This window comes from Heterodontus francisci, chromosome 4 (assembly GCF_036365525.1).
Source record: "Heterodontus francisci isolate sHetFra1 chromosome 4, sHetFra1.hap1, whole genome shotgun sequence".
Classification (NCBI taxonomy): Eukaryota; Metazoa; Chordata; class Chondrichthyes; order Heterodontiformes; family Heterodontidae; genus Heterodontus; species Heterodontus francisci.
The window spans coordinates 41,715,468-41,733,419 of record NC_090374.1 but is presented as its reverse complement, the minus strand read 5'-3'; the positions used below and the strand labels follow the sequence as shown (position 1 = coordinate 41,733,419).

Sequence of the window (17,952 nt, the reverse complement as noted above, 5' to 3'; positions counted from 1 at the left end):
ACTGACAACTGCCAAACTATCTGCATACAACAGGTCATCCATTCCTTGCAATGGCACATTAACAATGCAATGCAGATATGGCAAGTTGGCTTTGAAACCACAAGTAGACATGAGCAGATCAGCAGTGGCAGGTCTACCAGCGTGTAAGGATCTCAGCATTATACCTATCCACGAGAGCATTGCCAAGGGGACATCTCCATGAACCTGAGCCCGCTCGCAGACTCCGACCAGCATCAAATGGTGCAGTCTGGAAACCCAGCAACAGCACAATTATGCTCCGCCTTCACTTCTGCTCTCTAGAGCACCACAATGAGCCAGAATGGCCAGGTGTCTCCATGAGACCAACTTCTCTTCTCCCAACAATGGGATCTGCCTATGCTGTACCATGTAACAGAGGACACCAGACAAATTGGTTTGGTCTGACTGATCTGTTTGTCACCATTTTCTCTGGTACAGTACAGTTGTTCAGTAGTAATCTGGCAGATTGTTTTCTGACAATGTTAGAATTTAAGCGTATTGTGCTTACTGGTGATTTATTTCCGACATCTTTATATTTACAGAAAACTTATCTGAAATAAGAGGAATGCAATTTAATCCAGAGAACGCTTTAAAAGTAAGTCACAAGTCACATAAACCACTTTCTCCCTTCAGGTTAAGTTCATAGTCACTGTGTTTTACCTGCTTGATGCAAATAAGAAAAAGATTGTTTTCCATAGAGAAGAACTATTTGAATATACCATACATCAGAAGAACTTTATTCCCCCCACCCACCCCTGCCCTTATTCTCATCCATTTTTTGTTGCTAAAAACAGAATCTGGAAAACAGCTAAAGAAACTAAGCCTTTTAAAGAAGCAATCAAACTGACTGTAATCATCCCTACACGTAGGAAAACAATAGGTACTTTCCATCATGGAATTAAAGTTCCTCCAGGTATCAATAAACAGAAGGACAGAAATGAGGCTGGGACTTGTCAGAAGAAATATCAATCAAGCCAGGCGAAGAAGGACCTGGAAAAAAGAGAGTAACTAGCCAGGATAAAAGTAACTGCACATGAGCCAACAGAATTCATTGGAACATAGACAGGATTGAGATAGAGTTCCAACACTGTCATAGAAACATCGAAAATAGGAGCAGGAATAGGCCATTCGGTCCTTCGAGGCTGCTCCGCCATTCATTATGATCATGGCTGATCATCCAACTCAGTAGCCTGTTCCCGCTTTCTCCCCCATATCCTTTGATCTCTTTCGCCCCAAGAGCTATATCTAACTCCTTCTTGAAAACATACAATGTTTTGGCCTCAACTGCTTTCTGTGGTAGCGAATTCCACAGGCTCACCACTCTCTGGGTGAAGTAATTTCTCCTCATCTCAGTCCTGAAAGGTTTGCTCCCGTATCCTTTGACTACGACCCCTGGTTCTGGACTCCCCCACCATTGGGAATATCCTTCCTGCATCTACCCTGTCAAGTCCTATTAGTATCTTATAGGTTTCTATGAGATCCCCCCTCACTCTTCTGAATTCCAGCGAATATATTCGTAACCGACTCAATCTCTCCTCATACGTCAGTCCCGCCATTCCAGGAATCAGTCTGGTAAACCTTTGGTGCCCTCCCTCTATGGCAAGAACATCCTTCCTCAGATAAGGAGACCAAAACTGCACACAATATTCAGGTGTGGCCTCACCAAGGCCCTGTATAATTGCAGCAAGACATCCCTGCTCCTGTACTCGAATCCTCTCGCTATGAAGGCTAACATACCACTTGTCTTTTTTACCGCCTGTTGCACCTGCATGCTTACCTTCAGCAACTGGTGTACGAGAACACCCAGGTCTTGTGGCCTATTCCCCTCTCTCAGTTTATAGCCGTTCAGATAATAATCTGCCTTCCTGTTCTTGCTACCAAAGTGGATAACCTCACATTTATCCACATTATACTGCATCTGCCATGCATTTGCCCACTCACTTAACTTGTCCAAATCACCCTGAAGTCTCTCTGCATCCTCCTCATAACTCACCTTCCCACCCAGTTTTGTGTCATCTGCAAATTTGGAGATATTACATTTAGTTCCCTCATCTAAATTATTTATATATATTGTGAATAGCTGGGGTCCGAACACCGATCCCTACAGTACCCCACTGGGCACTGCCTGCCATTCGGAAAAAGACCCGTTTATTCCTACTCTTTGTTTCTTGTCTGCCAACCAATTTTCTATCCATCGCAATACACTACCCCCAATCCCATGCGCTTTAATTTTACACGTTAATCTCTTATGTGGGACTTTGTCGAAAGCCTTCTGAAAGTCCAAATAAACCACATCCACTAGCTCCCCCTCATCAACTCTACTTGTTACATCCTTGAAGAATTCTAGTAGATTTGTCAAGCATGATTTCACTTTCGTAAATTCATACTGACTCTGTCCGATTCTACCACTGTTCTCTAAGCGCTCTGCTATAAAATCTTTGATAATGGACTCTAGAATTTTCCTCACTACCGACGTCAGGCTGACTGGTCTATAATTCCCTGTTTTCTCTCTACCTCCCTTTTTAAATAGTGGCTTACATTAGCTACCCTAAAATTTGTAGGAACTGTTCCAGAGTCTACAGAATCTTGAAAGATGACCACCAATGCATCCATTATTTCTAGGGCCACTTCCTTAAGTACTCTGGGATGCATACCATCAGGTCCTGGGGATTTATCGGCCTTCAATCCCATCAATTTCCCAACACCATTTCTCTACTAATGCTGATTTCCTTCAGTTCCTCCCTCTCACTAAGCCCTGTGTTCCCCAACATTTCTGGTATATTTGTGTCCTCCTTTGTGAAGACAGAACCAAAGTATGCATTTAGTTGGTCAGCCATTTCTTTAGTCCCCATAATAAATAAATTCCCCTGTTTCTGACTGTAAGGGACCCACATTTGTTTTCACCAATCTTTTTCTCTTCATATACCTATAGAAACTTTTACAGTCAGTTTTTATGTTCCCTGCAAGCTTGCTCTCATACTCGATTTTCCCCTTCTTAATCAATCCCTTGGTCCTCCTTTGCTGAATTCTAAACTGCTCCCAATCCTCAGGTCTGTTGATTTTTCTGGTGAATTTGTTGCCTCTTCCTTGGATCTAAAGCTGTCTCTAAATTCCCTTGTAAGCCATGGTTTGGCTACCTTTCCAGTTTTACTTTTCCGCCAGACAGAAATAAACAATTGTTGCAGTTCATCCATGCGCTCTTTGATTGTTTGCCATTGCCTATCCACCATCATCCCTTTAAGTAGCATTTCACAATCCATCATAGCCAACTCGCACCTCATACCTTCGTAGTTTCCTTTATTAAGATTCAGGACCCTAGTCTCAGAATCAACTACGTCACTCTCCATCTTGATGAAGAATTCTATCATATTATGGTCGCTCATCCCCAAGGGGTCTTGCACCACTAGATTCTCAATTATTCCTCTCTCATTACCCAATACCCAGTCTAGGATGGCCTGTTCTCTAGTTGGTTCCTCAACGTATTAGTCCAGAAAACCATCCCGTATACACTCCATGAATTCCTCCTCTACTGTATCGTGACTAATTTGATTTGCCCAATCTATATGCAGATGAAAATCACCCATAATTACAGATGTTCCTTTATCGCATGTGCTTCTTCTTCTTCTTCTTCTTTGGCCTCCTTGTCTCGAGAGACAATAGGTAAGCACCTGGAGGTGGTCAGTGGTTTGTGGAGCAGCGCCTGGAGTGGCTATAAAGGCCAATATTAGAGTGACAGACTCTTCCACAGGTGCTGCAGAAGAAATTGTTTCTCGGGGCTGTTACACAGTTGGCTGTCCCCTTGCGCTTCTGTCTTTTTTCCTGCCAACTGCTAAGTCTCTTCGACTCGTCACACTTCAGCCCCGCTTTTATGGCTGACCGCCAGCTCTGGCGCTCGCTGGCAACTGACTCCCACAACTTGTGATCAATGTCACAGGACTTCATGTCGCATTTGCAGACGTCTTTAAAGCGGAGACATGGATGGCCGGTGGGTCTGATACCAGTGGCGAGCTCGCTGTCTTTGGGGATCCTGCCATCTTCCATGCGGCTCACATGGCCCAGCCACCTCAAGCGCTGCTAACTCAGTAGTGTGTATAAGCTGGAGATGTTTGCCGCCTCGAGGACTTCTGTGTTGGAGATACGGTCCTGCCACCTGATGCCAAGTATTCTCCGGAGGCAGCGAAGATGGAATGAATTGAGATGTCGCTCTTGGCTGACATACGTTGTCCAGGCCTCGCTGCCATAGAGCAAGGTATTGAGGACATACGCCTGATACACTCGGACTTTTGTGTTCCATGTCAGTGCGCCATTTTCCCACACTCTCTTGGCCAATCTGGACATAGCAATGGAAGCCTTTCCCATGCGCTTGTTGATTTCTGCATCGAGAGACAGGTTACTGGTGATAGTTGAGCCGAGGTACATGAACTCTTGAACCACTTCCAGCGCGTGGTCGCCGATATTGATGGATGGAGCATTTCTGACGTCCTGTCCCATGATGTTCGTTTTCTTGAGGCCAAATTCATTGCAGGCAGCCGCAAACCTGTCGATGAGACTCTGCAGACACTCTTCAGTGTGAGATGCTGAAGCAGCATTGTCAGCAAAGAGGAGTTCCCTGATGAGGACTTTCCATACTTTGGTCTTCGCTCTTAGATGGGCAAGGTTGAACAACCTGCCCCCTGATCTTGTGCGGAGGAAAATTCCTTCTTCTGAAGACTTAAACGCATGTGAAAGCAGCAGGGAGAAGAAAATCCCAAACAGTGTGAGTGCGAGAACACAGCCCTGTTTCACGCCACTCAGGATAGGAAAGGGGTCTGATGATGCTTCTAATTTCCTGTTTAATGCGATTCCCAACATCACCACTACAGTTTGGGGTCTATATACAACCCCCACTAACGTTTTTTGCCCCTTAGTGTTTCTCAGCTCTACCCATACAGAATCCACATCGTCAGAGATAATATCTTTCCTCACTATTGCATTAATTTCCTCTTTAACAAGCAATGCAACTCCACCGTCTTTTGCTTTTTGTCTGTCCTCCCTAAATACTGAATATCCCTGGATGTTCGTTTCCCATCCCTGGTCACCCTGGAGCCATGTCTCCGTAATCCCGACTATATCATACCCGTTTACATCTATTTGAGCGATTAATTCATCCACTTTATTGCAAATGCTCCGTGCATTAAGGCACAAAGCCTAAAAGCTTGTCTTTTTAACATTACTTGTCCCCTTCCCACTATCTTTCACGGTGGCCCTGTTTGATTCTGACCCTTGATTTCTCTGCCCATCACTTTTCTTATTCCCCCTTACTGTCTTTTGTTCCTGTTTTTGATCCCCCCTCATCTGACTCCTTGCAAAGGTCCCCATCCCCCTGCCAATTACTCTCCGCCTCGCGGACGCTCCACAGTGTCCCCAGCCGCCACTCTCTTACAGCTGTCTGTTGTAAACCACTGCCAACACTCTCTAGTATTTCACAAAATTACATAGAATTTACAGCACAGAAAAAGGCCATTGGGTCGAACTAGTCTATGCTGGCATTTATGCTCCACATGAGCCTCCTCCCACCCCTTTTCATCTCACCCTATTCTAAAATATAATCAGCTTGTAAATAGTCTGGACAAAAGCATCATTGATGGTCTGTGTGTGTCTGTGGTCTAATATAATTCTATGTGGTTCCAGTATGACTCTATGAATATTACGAACATGCTGTTTTATTAAAATTGTGGAATATTCCTTTAAAAAAAACTTTAGGCATTGCAGCAGCAGCTTGAATCATTTGAAGCCCTCCGCCAGCAGACCTTGCAGCATGCCAGCTCGGTAAGCAATTCCCATTCCTAAAACTCCTTAAGAAAGCAGTCAGCTTCATTTTCATAAGATTGCTAGAATCTATTATTTAGGAAGTAGTAGTAGGATATTTAGAATATTATAATGCAATCAGGCAGAATCAACATGGCTTTATGGAAGGGAAATCATGTTTGACAAATTTATTAGAGTTCTTTAAGGATTTAACAAGCAGGGTGGATACAGGGGAACCAGTAGATGTAGTGAATTTGGATTTCCAAAAAGCATTTGATAAGGTGACACATAAATGGTTACTACACAAGATAAGATTTCATGGTGGTGGGGTTAATATGATGGAAGGAATCATCGACAATGCAATCAAGCGGCACCTGCTCAGCAATAACCTGCTCACTGACGCTCAGTTTGGGTTCCGCCAGGGCCGCTCAGCTCCTGACCTCATTACAGCCTTTGTACATCATGGACAAAAGAGATGAACTCAAGAGGTGAGGTGAATGTGACTGTCCTTGACATCAAGGCAGCATTTGACCGAGTAGGGCATCAAGGAGCCCTAGCAAAACTCAAGTCAATGGGAATCGGGGGAAAACTCTCTGCAGGTTGGAGTCATACCGAGCACAAAGGAAGATGGCTGTGATTGTTGGAGGTCAATCATCTCAGAAGTGGGAACTTCGCTTATGATTGCACAATGTTCAGCACCATTTGCGACTCCTCAGATACTGAAGCAGCCCATGTCCAGATGCAGCAAGACCTGGACAACATCCAGGCTTGCACTGATAAGTGGCAAGTAACATTAGCACCACACAAGTGCCAGGCAATGACCATCTCAAGCAAGACAGAATCTAACTATCTCCCCTTGACTTTCAATGGCATTACCATCGCTGAATCCCCTGCTATCAACATCCTGGGGGTTACCATTGACCAGAAAGTAAACTGGACCAACCACATAAATGCTGTGGCTACAAGAGCAGGTCAGAGAATTCTGCAGTGAGTAACTCACTTTCTGACTCCCCAATGCCTGTCCATCATCTACAAGACACAAGTCAGGAGTGTGATGGAATACTCTCCACTTGCCTGGATGAATGCAGCTCCAACAACACTCCAGAAGCTCGACACCATCCAGGACAAATCAGCCCACTTGACGGGCATCCCATTCACCATCTTCAACATTCTTCCGCGGTTACGTTCGCGCCCGGGTGTCCCTGGATAGGTAGCATGCGGTGTCTGCCGGTACACTTGAGGCCTTCCATGACCAGTGGGCACCACAGGGACTGGAGTGCATTGTCGACGCCGAGAATGGCATTTTAATTTGGGTTTTTGGTTTATTTATCTGTTTTTAATAAAGTTATTTTAAAAATGTAAATATGTACATAAAGGGAGCTTGAGGAATAAAGGCCCCCTCGACATGAAAAATATAAAAGGGGCCTGGGGTATAAAGGCTCCCTCTAAAAAAACAAGAAAAAAAAAACACCTTCAACATTCACTCCCGCCACCACTGACGCACAGTGGCAGCAGTGTGTACCATATACAAGATACACTTCAGCATCTCACCAAGGCTCCTTAGATAGCACCTTTCAAACCCACGACTGCTACCACCTAGAAAGACAAGGGTAGCAAATGCATGGGAACTCCACCACCTGCAAGTTCCCCTCCAAGTCACACACCATCCTAGCTTGGAACTATATCACCGTTCCTTCATTGTCACTGGGTCAAAATCCTGGAACTCCTTTCTGAACAGCACTGTTGGTGTACCTATCTCACATGGACTGCAGTGGTTCAAGAAGGCAGCTCACCACCACCTTCTCAAGGGTAATTAGGGATGGGCAATAAATGCTGTTCCCGAACGAATAAAAAAAAATTATCATGGATAGAGGATTGGCTAACTATTCGGAAATAGAGAGTTGGAATAAATGGGGCATTTTCAGGTCGGCAAATTGTAACAGGTGGTGTGCCACCGGAATCAGTGCTGGGGCCTCAACTATTTATGATCAATATTAATGACTTAGATGAAAGGACTGAGGGTATTGTAGCCAAATTTGTGGACAATACAAAGATAGGTAGGAAAGCAAGTTGTGAGGAGGACACAAAGGGGGAGGTTTTATGCTGGCATTGGTGTTCTTGAGGTCAGGGGAAACCAAAGCTGAGTTCCTCGTGTCCCCTCTTCTATGGAAGGCCCACCAAATTTAGTGCCAATCAGGCACATAACTGGACAGTGATGGGCCTCCCATAGGATTTTAGGACCCCATCACCGGAGGTCCTGGCCTTGCAGAGCTGCGGCCAATCAGATGCTGGCAGCAGCAGCGCCACCACAGAGGCAGTGGCTGCTGCTGTAGCTGCAGTGACCAGACACAGAGGAGCAGTGCTGGAACCAAGCTTCAGGTTGGTCAGGGCGGGAGGGGTTTCGCGAGGTGAGGGTCCCGGAGGAGGGGAGCAGGGCAGTCGGAAGTAAGGGCAGGAAGATGGCTCTCAGCGGGCCCTTCCCTTCATTATACTGTCCCTCATTCAGGCACCCCATGCCACCCCCCACCTCCGCCAGAGCCGGGAAGCAGCCTGCAAGGTTTTTCGAGCCAGGCTTCGTGTGCGGCGACAAGGTGGGAAGAGGCCCTTAATTTGGGGTTAATTACTCAGTTAAGGGCCCCAATTGGCGGTGCGGCAGAATGGCCATTCACAGGCCTCCCTGCCCCAGAATAAATTTTGGCGGAGGCAGGATAGTGGCGGGGACGCCCCCCCACCACCACCCCTGGGGTTCCCCCCCGCCACCAACCCATCTGATTTTATGCTCTCCCCGCCTCCTAAACCACTGCAAGGAGGAGCATAAAATTCCACCCAAAGTGTCTGCAAAGACAAATAGATAGGTTAAGTGAGTGGGCAAAAATTTGGCAGATGGAGTATAATGTTGGAAAATGTGAGATTGTCCACTTTGGGAGGAAAAATAGAAAAGCAGAATATTATTTAAATGAGGAAAGACTGCAGAATGCTGCAGTACAGAGAGATCTGGGTGTCCTCATACATGAATCACAAAAAGTTAGCATGCAGGTACAGCAGGTAATTAGGAAGGCAAATGGAATGTTGGCACTTATTGCAAGGGGGTCGAAGAATAAATGTAGGGACTCCTGCTACAACTGTACTGGGAATTGGTGAGACCACACCTAGAGTACTTTGTACAGTTTTGGTCCCCTTACTTGAGAAGCATGCATTGGAAGCAGTTCAGAGAAGGTTCCCCAGGCTGATTCTTGGGATGAAGAGGTTGTCTTATGAGGAAAGGTTGAGCAGGTTGGGCCTATACTCATTGGAGTTTAGAAGAATGAGAGGTGATCTTATGGGAGCATAGGAGCAGGAGTAGGGTCTTCAGCCCATCAAGTCTGCCCCGCCATTCAATATGATCATGGTTGATCATCCACTTCAATGCTTTTTTCCCACACGATCCTTATATCCCCTTATGTCATTTGTATTTAGAAATCTGTCAATCTCTGCTTTAAACATACCCAATGACTGAGCTTCCACAGCCCTCTGGTGTAGAGAATTCCAAAGATTCACAACCCTCTGAGTAAAGAAATTTCTCCTCATCTCTGTCCTAAGTGGCTTCCCCCTTATTTTGAAATTGTGTCCCTGGTTCTAGACTCCCCATCCAGGAGAAACATCTTAGCTGCATCTACCCTGCCTATCCCTTTAAGTATTTTGTAGGTTTCAATGAGATCACCTCTCATTCTTCGAAATGCTAGAGAATAGAGGCCCAGTTTCCCCAATCTCTCTTCACAGGACAGTCCCACCATCCCGGGAACAAGTCTGGTGAACCTTTGTTGCACTCCCTCTGTGTCAATAATATCCTTCCTAAGGTAAGGGGACCAAAACTGCACACAGTACTTCAGGTGCGGACAAACCAAGGATTTATAGAATTGAAGCAAGACTTCACTACTCCTGTACTCAAATCCTCTTGCGATAAAGGCAAACATACTATTAGCCTTCTTAATTGCTTGCTGCATCTGCATGTTAGCTTTTAGTGACTTATTGACAAGTACACCCAGGCCCCTTTGTACATCTACATTTTCTAATCTCTTAGCATTTAAGAAATACTCTGCACATCTATTCCTCCTACCAAAGTGGATAACCTCACATTTTTCCACATTATATTCCATCTGCCAAGCTCTTGCCCACTCACTAAGTCCGTCCAAATCCCCATGAAGTGACTTTGCATCTTCCTCACAACATACATTCCCACCTAGTTTTGTATCATCCGCGAACTTGGAAATCTTACATTTGATGCCCACATCCAAATCATTGATATATATTGTGAACAGCTGGGGCCCAAGCACTGATCCCTGCAGTACCCCACTAGTCACAGCCTGCCATGCGAGAATCACTCATCTATCCCTAGTCTCTGCTTTCTGCCTGTTAACCAATCCTTAATCCGTTATCCTCCTATCCAATGTGCTTTAATTTTGCTAAGAAACCTCCTGTGGGGGGATTTATCAAAAGCCTTCTGAAAATCTAAGTGTACCACATCCATGGACTCCCCTTTATCAATTCTGTTAGTAACACCCTCAAAAAACTCCAACAGTTTCGTCCAGCATGATTTCCCATTCATAAATCCATGTTGACTATGCCCAATCAGATCATTATTATCCAAGTGTCCATTTGTCACATCCTTTAGAATAGATTCCCAATGACTGATGTAAGGCTAACAGGTCTGTAATTCCCTGTTTTCTTTCTCCCTCCCTCTTAAATAATGAGGTGATATTTGCGATCTTCCACTCCAGAATCTATAGAATTTAGGAAGATGATCACCAATGCATCCACTATCTCCATAGTTACCTCTTTCAGCACTCTGGAATGTAGAATATCAGGTCCTGGAGAATTATCAACCTTCAGCCCCATTAATTTCTCCAATGCAAACGTCTTACTAATACTAATTTCTTTTAATTCCTTAATATGACAACATTAATATGCCTCATTCTTGGCAGGTAGGGGTCTGCATGACACCTTCTCTTTCAGCCCTGAAAAATGCCCAGTCTACCTCAAATTACCCTGGAAGGGTAATGTATCCCAAAAATTTGAGCAACAGGTAAAGCTAGCTGTTTCACACTGCTACCATGCAGTAGCAACACATGTGGTATTTGCCACCAACAGGATGCTGCAGTCAAGCTAAAAAGATGTCCTGCCTATCACACAAATGAGTAATGTGATGTATGAATTTCAATGCCAGTGTGATGCTCAGTATATAGGCCATACGTCCCAAAGTCTGGCAGATCGTATCAAACAACATGTCCCTTCTGCTGTTCTCAACGGGTAACGTACAGGCCTTACCCAACCAGCCCGTGCTTGCAGAACTCAAAACGCAGTGTCCAACATTAGATGTGATTCCGCGATTGGACAACATTTGCTAAATAATTGACAGTGTGCTAAGAATTACGCTCACAACCAATTTAAGATTGTCAGCAGGGCTCGCAGTGTGGCGCATTTGCGTATACTGGAAACTACATATATTAATACACAGGGCCCTGTTCTTTGCAGACGGAAAGAATATGTACAAACATTGCGCCTGTTCCTGTTCCAGCTGAACAAAATAAGTGACAGCCATTCATTGGTTATTCCTCAGGGCAATGCCTCGACCAATCAGAGTCAAGCTGATTTAAATTTCAAACAAAGCTTGGCAGTTAACTGTCTTTCATCATAAACAGGTGCATTCTCCATGGCAATGCCTCTACCAATCAGAGTTCATTTGCCAACCAGTCAGTCCTCTCTTCTCATGCAGTATAAGTTGTTTTCCCTTACATTGTTTATTCTTGCGGATTGTCCTGATGAGTGCAAGACGAAAAGCTTCGACAACATGTCTCTATTTTTAGCAATTCCTAAGCCTAGCTGATGCTCGCCTTTGCTTTGCCTGCCTTCTAATGTCACTAGCTATTTTTCTATCTCCTGTTACCAACTTTATTTCCTTCCAATTTGAGCTACCCCTCAGGTTCTCATCCCCCTGACAAGCTAGTTTAAACCCTCCCCAAGAGCACTAGCAGATCTCCCTGCGAGGATATTAGTTCCAGTCCTGTTAAGGTGTAGCCTGTCCATCTTGTACAGATTCCACGTGCCCCAGAACTGGTCTCAATGCCTCAGAAATCTGATGCCCTCCCTCCTGCACCAATTCTCCAGCCATGCATTCAATCGATCAATCCTCTTATTCCTATGCTCACTAGCATGTGGCACTGGGAGTAATATTAAGATTACTGCTTTGGAGGTCCTGCTTTGTAATTTCCTTCCTAACTCCCTAAAATCTACTGTCAGGACCTCATCCCTCTTCCTGGTACCAATGTGGACCACGACCTCTGGCTGTTCTCCCTTCCCCAGAAGGATGTCCTGCAGCCGCTCCGTGTCAAGCTTGACCCTGGCACCATCCTGGAGTCACGTTTACTGCTGCGGAAACACCTGTCTGATCCCCTGACTATCGAATCTCCTATCACTATTACTCTTCCACTCTTCTTCCTCCCCTCCTGTGCAGCTGAGCCACCCGTGGTGTCCCGGACTTTGCTCTGGCCGCACTCCCCCGAGGAACCATTCTTCTCACCAGTATCCAAAATGGTAAACCAATTAGCAAGCAAGATAGACTCAGGGGACTCCTGCACTGTCTGCCTGGTTCTCTTAGACTGCCTGGCAGTCACCCATTCCCTCTCTGCCTGCATGCTTCTAACCTGCAGTGTGAGCACCTCCCTAAACATGCCATCCACGTAGTCCTCTGCCTTGCAGATGCACAACAGTAACTCCAGCTGCTGCTCGAGTTCTGAAACCCAGAACTCAAGCTTCTGCAGCCGGTGACACTTCCTGAAGATGTGTTCGTCTAGGACACGTGGTGCGTCCATGACTTCCCACATACCGCAAGACGTACATTCCACTTGGCTGAGCTGACCTGCCTTACCTTAACTTTACAAACTTTTTATTACAATGAGCAGTAAAATAACTTACCAGTTACTCACCAATCAACTTATGGGCGGCACAGTGGCGCAGTGGTTAGCACCGCAGCCTCACAGCTCCAGTGACCCGGGTTCAATTCTGGGTACTGCCTGTGTGGAGTTTGCAAGTTCTCCCTGTGTTTGCGTGGGTTTCCTCCGGGTGCTCCAGTTTCTTCCCACATGCCAAAGACTTGCAGGTTGATAGGTAAATTGGCCATTAGCAAATGCCCCTAGTGTAGGTACATGGTAGGGAAATATAGGGACAGGTGGGGATGTGGTAGGAATATGGGATTAGTGTAGCATTAGTATAAATGGGTGGTTGATGGTCGGCACAGACTCGGTGGGCCGAAGGGCCTGTTTCAGTGCTGTATCTCTAAAACTAAAACTAAAAACTAAAACTAAAACTAAAACTTCCCCTGTACCGAAGGGAGAGGCAGCTACTGGAGGCTGAAAAACGTAGAAGAAAGAAAGGAGCCCCACCCTCATGCACCTAATTCCCACTTTACACTCTGTGCACTCAAATTTATTTTCTTCTTAATTGATAGTTCTCTCCTTACCGAACTCCCTCAATTACCAGACTCCCTTCTTAACACTCTGTGCCATCCAGCTTTTGCCTGCCTTCTGATGTCACTTGCTATTTTCTATCTCCTGTTACCCGCTTTATTTCCTTCCAATTTGAGCTACCCCTCAGGTTCTCATCCCCCTGACAAGCTAGTTTAAATCCTCTCCAAGAGCACTCAATGCAGACCAGGCATATAAAGCATATAAGCAAAGATTCTGAGGGGTCTTGATAGGGTAAATGCTGGGAGGATTTTTTTTTAATCGTTCGTGGGATGTGGGCATCACTGGCTAGGCCAGCATTTCTTGCCCTTGAACTGAGCAGCTTGCTAGACCATTTCAGAGGGCATTTTAAGAGTCAACCACATTGCTGTGAGTCTGGAGTCACATGTAGGCCAGACCAGGTAAGGACAGCAGATTTCCTCCTCTAAAGGACATTTCAGATTTATTAATTGAATTCAAATATCACCATCTGACATGGTGGGCTTCAAACGCATGTCCCCAGAGCATTAGCCTGGACTCTGGATTATTAGTCTAGTGACATTACCACTACACCACCACCTCCCTTCGAGAGGGAATCTAGAACTAGGAGGCACTGTTTCAAAATAAGGGGTCTCCCTTTTAAGACAGAGTTGAGGAGGAATTTCTTCTCTCAGAGGGTCGTTAGTCTGTGGAATTCTCTTCCCTAGAGAGCAGTGGAGGCTGGGTCATTGAATATATTCAAGGCTGAGTTAGACAGATTTTTGATCTACAAGGGAGTCAAGGGTTATGTGGGGCAGGAGTTAAGTCCACAATCAGATCGGCCATGATCTTATTGAATGACAGAGCAGGCTCGAGGGGTCGAGTGGCCTAATCCTACTCCTGCTCCTATTTCTTGTGTTCTTATGATCTTATGAAAGTTTTTAAAAACTTAATGCAGATTGCTCTGGATCTGACAAACGATGATGCTGCATATCCTACAGCAGCATGGTTCAAAGCAATAAGGATTTAACCATTCAAAGATGTCTAAACTTCACTGATACTATATCTGTAATGGATTTCCAACTGGACTTTCAAACATATTTAACTAATTTCTCTTTTCCTCTGTCTCTGTCTTTTTAGGTCTGTTAGCCCACACAAATTTAACACCCCCCCAAACTTTCCAACCAAAAAAACCCTTAAAAATCTACATATAAAATATCCCAACAGTCACCACAGCTCTCCCGACCACAGGGTAATTCAAGTTAATACACTTTGACTGTTCCATTGCTGCACATACGCAGGAAACAGATTACTGGAAGGCTGAGAGAAAGAGAGATAATCATGAGTCAGAGAGATGACAGTGGGATACTGGAAGCCTGAGAGCAAGTGGTCGGGAGCCAGGGAGAGGGGAGCTGGAGGCTGGAAGTTGAAGAGGCATTAACGGAAGATTGGGAGCCAGTGAATCAAGGATAGACAGGGGAGCAGGACTAGGACAGAAGCAAGTGAGTGTGATTCTGAGAGTGAGCTATAGTACCATCCACCACAATGACTTGTGTATTAGACAACCCTCCCCTTTCAACTCCAAAGCAGTAGCATAAACGTCTATTCTTATATGAAAGTATGCACAGCAATACCTATGGAAGCAATCCAGAGTTGATTCTGGAATAAATTTGAGTTTGGACTATATATATGTGTGAATGGTAATGCAATTTTTATATATTACTGATGATTATCTAAACATCTCATCTGAGGCCTGAAAATGAAAGATATTTTTCATTCCTTTGTATATTGGTAGTTCAATGTGATAAATGTCTGTGCTCATTAAGCTGTCCATAAATCAGTGTTATCTGGCCCACCTGTCTAGAATCTTTGCTTCAAAATGCTTGCTGGCATTGCATTACTCACACTGGCAAATTCATAGAGGATAGATGACTACAGGATACACGTAATGCAAGGAAGAATTCCTAAATAACTAGCAATTATCTGAATGTTCACTATTAGTTACTGTGCTTGGAGATCATTATCAAATTATTTTATTTTCCTTTATTTTTCCTGTACTACTTTGTTATTTTGTGTACATGCACTAGGCAGATCATGATGTGGAAAGCATCATGAAGTGTATAAAAACAATTGCTGTGCATAGAAATCACAAGGGAAGTACAAGAATTTTTTTTGTTTTACTTTCAGGGTGGTACACTAGACAGCAATAATGTTCCTCAGGTTATCGAAAGCAAGTCAGAATTTTGATTCCTTATCGCTCTCCTGCGACCATTATTTGAAAGGAAGTGTGAGTTCACAATGGTTAAGGGCAAGATTAAGTTTGGCTGTGACATCCCCCTGCTGCCCCCACCTCAAAACACCCAAAACCTCCAGTCCAACAGTCTCAATCATCTCAGTTGCACAATTTGGTCATGAACAGGTCAGAAGGGATGCTATGAATGAAGATGCATTTTCATCAGCAATGAATTTTGAGAGTAAATATTTAACAGTGAGTGCACAAGTAGAATGGCCTTACTCACTTAGCCTGTTACATATGGATTTCTATAATATTAAAAAGGAATTAGTAATCAGTGTAAATGTACATGAAACTTGCTACAGGATCGGACACTCCAGAATATAATAAAGGTACTGAGGCAATACATTCCTGTGATTTAGCCTCAATCAAAAATGTTAACCTAGAGGGACAGAAGGTGGGACTTCTGGGACCAGAGGTCAACATCCCAGGATCCTACAAAATTTGGTTTTGAAGAAATGGTTCATGCCCGGGAGCCCATTTCCAGACTGTCTGAGGAACAAAAGTTGTTGAGCAGAAGTCAATGGAGAAGTTAACGCTGTAGAACGAAAGCAGAGTAATAGAAGCTACAGATGAATAGAGGGACGACAGAAGAGAGGAGCTAAACTTTAGAACTTCAAACCTTCTTTGCATCTATCTGTAATTTAATAGGAATAATCTGGGACGCTTTAGCCTCAAATGGAGGTGGCTGAGTAGTGATTATAATGGAAATATACAAAATATTAAATTATATTGACACAGTTAATCTAGAACACAACTTCAAAGGCATTAGACCAAGGTGAAAATGAGTGAAAGGGAAATTTAGGATAGGTGTCAGGAAGAACATGTTTTGGTGAAGTTGCCACCATTTGGAGTGGTCTTCCAGGTAGGGTAGAGGAGATGAAAGCCTTTTGCTCATTCAAGAGTCAGTTGTGACATGATGGGGTCAAATTAAATTTTTTCTGGCCGTATAAACTAAAATGGTCTCCTCATAGAATGGTTACAGCACACAAGGAGGCCATTCGGCCCATCGTGTCTGTGCTGGCTCTCCGCAAGAGCAACTCACCTAGTCCCACTCCCCTGCTTTTCCTTTAGCCCTGAAAATTTTTCTCTTCAGATAATTATCCAATTCTCTTTTGAAAGCTATGATTGAATCTGCCTCTACCATACTTGCAGGCAGTGCATTACAGATCCTAACCACTCGCTGCATAAAAAAGTTTTTCCTCATGTTGCCTTTAGTTCTTTTGCCATTCATCTTACATCGGTGTCCTCTGGTCCTCAACCCTTCTGCCAATGGGAACTGTTTCTCCCTATTTATTCTGTCCAGACCTCCCATGATTTTGAACACCTCTATCAAATCTCCTCTCAGCTTTCTCTTCCCAATGGAGAACAGACCCAGCTTCATCGATCTATCCATGTAACTCAAATCCCTCATCCCTGCAACCATTCTCGCAAATCTTTTCTGCACCCTCTCTAATGCCTTCACATCCTTCCTAAAGTGTGGTGCCCAAAATAGAACACAATACTCCAGTTGACAAAAAAAGTGTTTTATAAAGATTTACCATAACTTCCTTGCTTTTGTACTCTTTGCCTCAATTTATAAAGCCCAGCATCCTGATTGCCTTATTAACAGCTTTCTCAACCTGCCCTGCCACCTTCAATGATTTGTGCACATGTACCCCCAGGTCCCTCTGCTTCTGCACCCCCTTCAGAATTGCACCATTTGTTTTATATTGCCTCTCCTTGTTCTTCCTACCAAAATGAATCATATCACACTTCTTTGCATTAAATTTCATCTACCACATGTTTGCCCATTCCACCAGCCAATCTATGTCCTCTTGAAGTGTGTCTCTATCCTCCTATACGAAATAAAGGCTCAGCCTCCACAAGAAGCCAAGTTGCAGTTTGAAACACTTCCAAGTTGTCATCTGCAAATTTTGAAATTGTGCCCTGCGCACCCAAGTCTAGATATTTACTATAGATCAAGAAAAGCAGTGGTCCTAATATCGACCCAGGGGAACCCCACTATATCCCGTCCTCCAGTCCAAAAAGCAACCGTTCACTACTGCCCTCTGTTTCCTGTCACTCAGCCAACTTTGTATCCCTGCCTCCACTGTCCCATTTATTCCATGTGCTTCATATTTGCTGACAAGCCTGTTATGTGTCACTTTATCAAACGCCTTTTGGAAGTCCAAGTACACCATATCAACTGCATTATCCTCACCAGCACTCTCTATTACATAATCAAAAAACTCAACCAAGTTAGTTAAATATGATTTTCCCTCAACAAACCCTTTCTGTCTTTCCATAATGAATCCATACTTGTCTAAGTAACTTTTAATTTTGTCCCGAATTGTTGGGCTGGATTTTAAGAGCCCACCGCCGATTTCAGCAGCGAGCTCAAAAGGGCTGCATGCC

General features: G+C 44.4%; 1 protein-coding gene across 1 annotated transcript in view; it reads left to right on the top strand.

Moving 5' to 3' along the window:
* The first annotated feature begins 362 nt into the window (after positions 1-362).
* The window catches only part of LOC137368790 (coiled-coil domain-containing protein 110-like), a 47,458-nt gene continuing 29,868 nt past the window's right edge, over positions 363-17,952 (top strand). The window contains exons 1-2 of the mRNA XM_068028994.1: positions 363-450; positions 561-613. Coding sequence (XP_067885095.1) covers positions 363-450; positions 561-613 — 141 coding nt within the window. The remainder of the gene's footprint in view (positions 451-560; positions 614-17,952) is intronic.